This window comes from Medicago truncatula, chromosome 4, assembly GCF_003473485.1.
Source record: "Medicago truncatula cultivar Jemalong A17 chromosome 4, MtrunA17r5.0-ANR, whole genome shotgun sequence".
In the NCBI taxonomy this organism is placed as follows: Eukaryota; Viridiplantae; Streptophyta; class Magnoliopsida; order Fabales; family Fabaceae; genus Medicago; species Medicago truncatula.
In genome coordinates, this window is record NC_053045.1 from 36,986,166 (window position 1) to 36,994,886 (window position 8,721).

Sequence of the window (8,721 nt, forward strand, 5' to 3'; positions counted from 1 at the left end):
TCATATTCATGACAGATTTCACATAGCACATAAACAGGTATCCGCACTAGAATGTCTTCCAATCCCACACGGACACAGCCTCTCCGCTAAAAAGGGAAAAATAAAACAAGATCCAATAATAAACTCTACCTACGACACGGACACCGAATACAACACGGATAATGACATATCAATGCTATTAATAATTTAAAAAAATCATATATTTTAATGTAATTGTATATGCGAATGTTGAACACGACATATTTCCAACATCTGAATATACCTAATCTAAAGAATGTATGTGTTTTATATACTCTATTAAAGAACAAATTGTTTAGGTGATCTGAATTTTTTTAATCAGACTATTTTTACCTTACTGTCGAATACCATATGTCTTAACACAAAAAACTTGATGTGAGTAGCACACAGCTATTAGGTCGGTGAATGAAGTCATAAACTGACCCTATTTTAGTTACTTTGTGTAGCCGCGTTCATAGTGACTCACCAAATGCGTGTCCCTTTCACTAATTCCTATCCATCAATAAAAAAAATACCTTTTTCAAAAATTAATGCTGACCTGTTATAAACTTATACTATATCATAATAAAATATATATAGTAACTCTCTTTTGATTTGCTATATATAAATCACCCTCCTCTCATTTTCCTATGTCAATTTGTTTTGTACTTTACCCTTCTCATTTCTCAAAATCATATACCATATATGGCTTTCTTTCTTTGCTTCTTCTTTTTCATTCTTGCTTCCTCAGCCACTGCTTGTGATCGTTGCTTGCATCAATCCAAGGCTTCATATTTCTCAAAAGCTTCTGCTCTTTCATGTAACAATAACAATCATTCATAATTTCTTTTCAATATTCATCTTATATAGAAAATAAAAAATATGTTGTTGATAATTGATTTTTTTTTATATGCAGCTGGGGCATGTGGGTATGGTTCTTTAGCACTTGACTTTAGTGGTGGACACCTTGCAGCTGGTGTTTCTTCACTCTTCTATAATGGAGCTGGTTGCGGTGCTTGCTTCCAGGTATATACACAAATCATCGTATTTAAGGTTTTAAATTGCAGTTGCAGTCATTGTAGTTGTCGGTGTTATTAATCATGCGGACGCAATACAATTATAAAAGTCACCAGAATCTTTGCATTGCGTCCGCAATTTTAAAACTACGCTGACATTTAGCGAAATTAAATATATCTTTTATTGATGTCATGAAACTTTTGTTTTAATGAAATTAATGAACAATTTGATGCAGGTAAGATGCAAGAACCAAGCTATATGCACAAAAGAAGGTACCAAAGTGGTATTAACTGATCTTAATCACAATAATCAAACTGATTTTGTCCTAAGCAGTAGAGCCTTTACAGCTATGGCTCAAAAGGGTATGAGCCAACAGATATTGAAACTTGGCATTGTTGACATTGAATACAAGAGGTAAGACATTTAAACCACTTTTTTGTAGCTTTACTTTAGTTATAAGTTGTTTCTAGATAAGTTCTAGATTTTCTTTTGTTAATGTAGCTTTTGTTTTTTTCCACATTCTTGATATGCCAGCATTTTTTGTTGGACCCACTTCCCACCTAGCTAGTAGACAGTGGCACCGTCCCACCATTGAAAATAGAACACCAATGTAGACAAATTATATGAATGAATCTAAGACAATTATATAGCGCAATAATAATAGTAACGGTCTAATCTGCTGTACTATATATTAAATTTAATGTAACAATGTAATGTATATATAACACGTATAATGTCAGAATTCAGATATTTTGTGTCTGTTGCAAGCATCAAATACAAAGCAATGATTAATTTTATAGTGTCTTAAATTTGGAAATGGTGCACAAAATTCATATTCATATATTTATTTATTTATCAACTGCATATGGTTGCTGAACATTTATGATTTTAATGGTGCAGAGTACCATGTGAGTACAAAAAACAGAATTTGGCTGTTCGTGTTGAAGAATCAAGCAAAAAACCAGATTATTTAGCAATTAAATTTTTGTATCAAGGGGGTCAAACAGAGATAGTAGGTGTTGATGTAGCTCAGGTATATATTAATACTATATGCCAAAAACAATCATTACCAAGTGTTTTTATTGAATTAAAAAAATATTAACCATATTGTTTTTTGTGGTTATTAATTACTTACTAGGTTGGATCTTCAAATTGGAGTTTCTTGAGTAGAAATCATGGGGCAGTGTGGGACACAAGTAGGGTTCCACAAGGGGCATTGCAATTTCGTATAGTGGTTACATCAGGGTATGATGGTAAATGGCTATGGGCAAAAAAGGTTCTTCCAGCTGATTGGAAAAATGGGGTGATATATGATTCTGATATTCAGATTACAGAAATTGCACAAGAGGGTTGTTCACCATGTAATGATGAAACATGGTCATAATTCAGGACAAAGACAAACTATAGTGCTGAATATAACCCCACATAACATATACATATATAGATTTTAGGTGGCTTTAATTTTATTCTTCTGTGTATTATAGGCTTACAAACCAAATGTAATACCCAGAAATCATATGGAATAGCTTAATAAAATTAATATGTGTTGTCTCCTTTGTGACTACTCAACTTCATTACTATGTATTCTTTCATTTTATTTTATTTTCATTTCAATATGACCTTTATTTCTCACCTAATTGATGAAATGGGAATTTTATCATTTATTCACTTATTGTAATGAATAAATTCCATCACTCATACTTAAAAAGTTAAAATGTAAACAACTAGCTAGAATGATGAAAAAGAAGACACAAAGATGTTTTAAGTTTTTATTATTAAATGAGTTTTCAAGCATCCAACCATGAGACTAAATGAACTTTTAGGGTACATTTGCGAGTTTTATTTTCGAAATAACAACATATTGTTCTTTCAATTTTTTTAAAATAGGATTTTAACCGACGGTAGTTTACTTCCGATAGAATTTGAGGTTAAATTTGTCATTTTATGGTGTTTCTTAGCATTGAATGAAGTGTGAAAAGCATTTTTCCAAATTCAAACCATTGGGCCATTATAGACTTACAAAGGAAGGCCCGCTAACTTTGGTACAAAATTTGACCCTAAAAGAAACTTGGGAGAAAAAGATATTGAGAATTTCTTTTCAAACCCTTTATTCTTCTCATGCATCCTACAGAACCTCTATTTTATCTCCGTTTTGATTGTATAATCTGAGTGAAATGTGTTTTTTATGTTTTGAATTATATAATTTAAAATCATTCAGAACACCAGAAACTAAAAAATCTATCATTAAATCACATTCTACCTCAATATCAACAACATAATTCAACCACAACAATTTCAACGACATAATTCAACACAAGTTCAACAATATAATACAACTGCAATAATAGCTTAAACAACATAATTAAACACAAACAAGATTATGGATGTGTCAAACTAATTTCTTCATCGAATTCATACGTGCATGCCATAATTTCTTCGTATATCTTGGATCCAATTAAACTTTCCCAAATAGCATGAACATATTCTCCTAGATTCTAACTCAATCCATCCCTTCGAACTATACTGATCAAATATAGAGAATATGGTCTTCACGTCATCGTCGTTCTGGAGTTTCATCTTAATGAATCGAACGCTTCCATCTTAGTCGATTGATACACGACGATACTCAACATTAACCACCCTTCTTAGGTTCTTCTTCACACGATGAGACAAAAGATGACAAGTACCAAACTTCGTTCTCTTCTTATAGTTTGAAGGGGTCATCTTTGTCATATTATTTAGCTTGAAGGCAAACATACTCAAATAAGAAAAGGCACACAAACTTAGAATCTCTAACCGTATTTTGGATTATAGAAACCAAAATGATAATGAATCCAATTCAAATTTTATATGTTGAAAGGCACTAGTAAACCACAAGAAAAAAAAAATTCAATCAAACCACAAATATTTGAAATAATTTGTACTAACCACCTGTTGTGTAATTGTGTGAAACGTCTCTAGTGGAAGTTTTTAGGTTAAATTTCAAAAATGGGATGTGAGAGATAGTGGCTAAGCATTGCATCTATAATTGTAGGGTTCATATTATATAATACAAAACATGTTTTTAAGTTTCAAATTATATAATCTGAATAAGGTAAAATTGAAAATATGAAGGGCGTACGAGAAATCCCCAAAGATTTTTGAAATTCGACGGCAATCTTTAAAACGAGTATTACATTTGAGTGCTTGACATGTGTGGTTTTTTCTCATTGATTTTGACAAAAATAATAATAATTAATCTCTACCATTATAAAAAAAAATAAAAATAACTTGCACTCTTAGGCTATGTTTGGATTAGTGGTTTGAGATGGAATGGAATGGAATGATATTCCATTGTTTGAATTTTAAAAAAATGAATGGAATGGGATGGAACATGATGGGATCTATACTATTCCATTCCATCCTCTCCTCTTATTTTTCTTCCCCTTCAATTTGGAAGATATTGGATGGAATCACTCATTTTAATTTTAATTAGTTTATTACTAATATATCCTTTCAATTTTCCACTGATCATGCATATTTCTATTTTCTAGTTCGTTGTTCTCCATTGTCATGCATATATGCATATCCTTTCAATTTCAATTTTATTGTTTTTCACTAACACACTCTATACTAACAAAGCATTTTTCAACTGCTATACCTTTTCGTTTCATCAAAATTCGTGCAGGAGAATTGGTAGATAAAAGAATACAAGATTATATCTGTTGCTTTTATAATTAAGCAAGTTAACTTATTTTTTATTGATAAACAATAACTTATATAATATTAATGTTTTTGATGTCGTATTTATCTATTTAATATAAGGGTAAAATAAAAAATAAACAAGTTATAATTCACTTTATTCTCTCAATTTCAATTTTAATAACTAAAAAGGAGAAGAAATATAATACAAGGTAAAAATTAATTATTTTGATAAAAGATAATATGATTTAATTCTATATGATATTGTTTTTTAAACCATGGTAAAAATGGAATAAAAAAAGTTATAACACATTCTATTCCGTTCATTTTCCAAACAATGAAATAAATAATTTATTTCGCTCCGTCGTATAATACCCAAACAATGTTATTGAATATTTATTCCATTACGTTCCGTTCGGCTCAATTCCACTATATTCCATTCCGCTCCGTTCTATTCCGTCAATCCAAATAAAGCCTTTAGGGATAAAAATAGGGGCTGCCGGGGTGAAAAGAATTGAATGCTCCTCTCTTTCTCTTTTAGTTAGTTTATTTTCTTTCTTTTAAATAAAGGTCGGACATATGACAATATATGATTGGTTCAGAGCCATGTATTTTTGGTGCTTCAATGGCACCGAAGTAGGATCCAAAACTTATATAACCCAATAATTTTTTTTTTATTTTTTATTTTTTATTTTAAGAATAACCCACTAATTTATTATCATTTTCTCGTAAAAGATATCTCTAAGTAATATATTGGAGATTTAAAAACTATAAAATATTATACGTATTGTAAAAGACATTTATGCGTCCTCGTAAGTTTAACTCAGTTGTATGGACAATATATATATTATGCAAGGTCCGGAATTTGAACCTCAGTCACCACAAAAAAAAAGACACTTATGCAAATACTAATGATAATTTCTCAATGTTTTTCACATTTTAAATTGCTTAACGATTTTTTAAACAGTTTATCTTTTTATTTTCAATGTGATAAAATATGATGAATGATATTTGTACAATCATTTTATGACAACTCTTGAGATAATCTTATTTTTTCACTTTCTTTTGGGAAAAAAACAAAATATATATATATATATATATATATATATATATATATATATATATATATATATAGAGAGAGAGAGAGAGAGAGAGAGAGAGAGAGAACATGATGGAAGTATGCGAGAATAATCTCAAAATTATTACAGAATAATTATACAATTATCAATTTTTCGTAATAGATATCGAGTAGTCTTGACAAAAAAAAGAAAAAGAGATCCAACCGTCTATAAAACACCATAAAATATCTCTCTATATATAAGATTGATCGATCATTTAAAAATTCATCTCTCATACGATTAAATATTTGATTCTTCACAAAATAGTGTTGTAAAGCAATAATATGAACTATTGCAACTCTCATAAAATCAAAGCTAGCTTCAAATGTAAGTACACTATTGGGGGTAGAATATACTTTTTAGTTTCAACTAATATTTTTAAAAGTACACTAATATAGTGGGGACAAAACCTGTTTTTTAATGAACCAAAATTATATTTTATTTAAAAATTTGACATGACATGCTAATCTAATTAAAATTCTATTCCACTTTAGTGTCTTTAAATAAGTCATCTAATTTATCTTAAAAGAGACTAACATGTCATATTTAGATGACTTAATTTTATTATTATTTTACATCAAATACAACTATATATTCAACATCGTTAAAAACGTAAAAGATGACTTAATAAATTTACCCCTTTTTTCTAGAGAGAAACACGGTTTAGGGTTTACTATATATAGCCGAGTTTGCATAGAAATTAGGGTAGCTGGTATTGTAAACGTATTAAATAAATGTACAATAACTTATAAAAAAAAAGTCTACAGAAACAATAAATATATACAAACGATGACACAAGTCCAGTTAATATTAGGGATTGCTGCATTTTAGAGGGAATTTGTTAAGTTAAATTGATGCTAACCTAATGCAGCATTTTAGATGGAAATTATTAGGTTAAGTTGCCTGCAGACCTAATAAACTTAATAAATAATAAGGATAAATTATTGAAATAAGCTAAAATTTCAAAATTAAAACGAAGATGCATGTTTGGCTACACCACTTAATTAATAAGGTAGGCAGAGATGGAAAATGTTGCCAGTCCACAAAAAATGTTGCCTGTCCACAAGTCCAGTTTACTCCCTCCGTCCCTAATTATAAGACCCTTTTGCTAAAATCACGGGAATTAAGAAAGCGAATATTTGTATTAAAGTTGTTTGTAATCACTATTGTTTTTACAATTTTATCCTTAAGAGAGAGAGTTAGTTTATGTTTTCCATATGCTACTTATTGCTGATTGAAGAAAAAGATGTATAATAAATAGGGGCATGTATGTAAAGAAATAATTAATGTAGTTGGAAATAACAAATGAGTCTTATAAAAAGGGACAAAAAAAATTCTCAAAAAGGTCTTATAATTAAAGACAGAGGAAGTAATTGGCAAAAATATCAAAATAGTTAGGTCAAACGTCATGACTGAATTTCAAATCTCAATCTCTCTATTTATGTGTGAGAGTTTCAATGATCATTTATCATTTCGTATATCTATAAAAAAAAACATATTGGAAAGTGACTAAAGCCTTATCAGTTTCAACCGAGGATCATTGTTGCTTTTGAAAGACCCGGCGACCAGGTCTACCCATAAATAAATGCAAGGAGCCATTTATATCATTGTGAAACTTCTCAATCTAACCTCTCAGTCTCACACCTTTTGGTTTCATAACGAGTTCTTGTTCAGCTTATCTTTTATGCTTTTTCATATCGTTGAGATCAGTTTCCATATCCACATTAAAGTATGAATGCTTACTAGTATGCTTAAATTACAAAATATTTATAATTTAATACAAAATATAAAATTTAATATAATATTGTTCGTAACAAGCTATCTTTCTCATAAACACTTATTTTGACGGTTTATTAAAATAAGCTGATGAATACATCAAAGTGATTTCTTTAAGTTTTCTCAAACAATTTTACAAATATTTATGTTACTAGATAAGCTCAAATTAATCAATTAAAATAAACAATTTGACATGTTATAGAGCTAGTAATCACGCATGAAGTTCTAACACAAGTTGTTAGAGACTTTTATAGCGTGAATAAATCTATAAAACGACATTTTCTTTTTTTTCTCATTTTTTTATTTTGAAATAGATAGAGCTTTGGCGTAGAAAGAAGAAACTACTATGAAGTTCGTCAACTAGCTTTATATCCAAGTTAAATTATTGTGTTGAAGACATGAAAGCATGGAGTAGTTCAAACCTCCCGCATTTTCAAAAGCGCATATCTCAACATTTAGCCCTCATAGAAGACGCTCGTACAACTTTGACTGATCCGGGGGATCCTCAAATTCTCAAACTGTGAAATGAACTCGCTAACTTATTGCTCCAAGAAGATAGCTATTGGAGACAACACTCAAAAGTTTTCTGGCTGAAGGAAGGCGATACCAATAGTAAGTTTTTTCATGCCTCCGCTTATGCACATCGTCGTAGAAACACTATTACTAAGTTACGACATCCTAATGGCTCTTGGCTTACCTCCCACGATGATATTAACTCTCATATCCACGAGTACTTCTCCAATATTTTTCAATCTGTGCAAGGTGATATGCAACTGGTTATCTCTCGCATTTAGCCTCGTGTTTCCAATAACGATAACATGTCTCTCACTCGGCCTTTTTCAAAGGAAGAATTTCAAGAGACAATTTTCAGCATGCACCTAGATAAGTCTCCCGGCCCCGATGGCCTTAATCCTGGTTTCTATCAAAAAAATTGGGGCGAAATTGGTGAAGATTTATTTTCCTCTGCCACCTCTTGGTTGATGACGAGTGCTTTCCCTTCTGAACCGAATGATATGAACATTGTTCTAGCTCCAAAAGGTGACAACCCCGAAACTATCAAGGACCTACGTCCAATTTCATTATGTAATGTCTTGTATAAAACCATCTCAAAAGTCTTGGCAAACCGTCTCAA

At 30.5% G+C, this 8,721-nt stretch overlaps 1 protein-coding gene across 1 annotated transcript; it reads left to right on the plus strand.

The window, feature by feature from the left end:
• The first annotated feature begins 635 nt into the window (after positions 1-635).
• On the plus strand, positions 636-2,591 carry LOC25492866 (expansin-like A2). Its single transcript, XM_013601133.3, has 5 exons — positions 636-817; positions 914-1,023; positions 1,250-1,428; positions 1,915-2,047; positions 2,153-2,591. The coding sequence occupies exons 1-5, from the start codon at positions 703-705 to the stop codon at positions 2,396-2,398; spliced, it is 783 nt and encodes a 260-aa protein (XP_013456587.1). The 5' UTR covers positions 636-702; the 3' UTR covers positions 2,399-2,591.
• Positions 2,592-8,721: the final 6,130 nt, after the last annotated feature.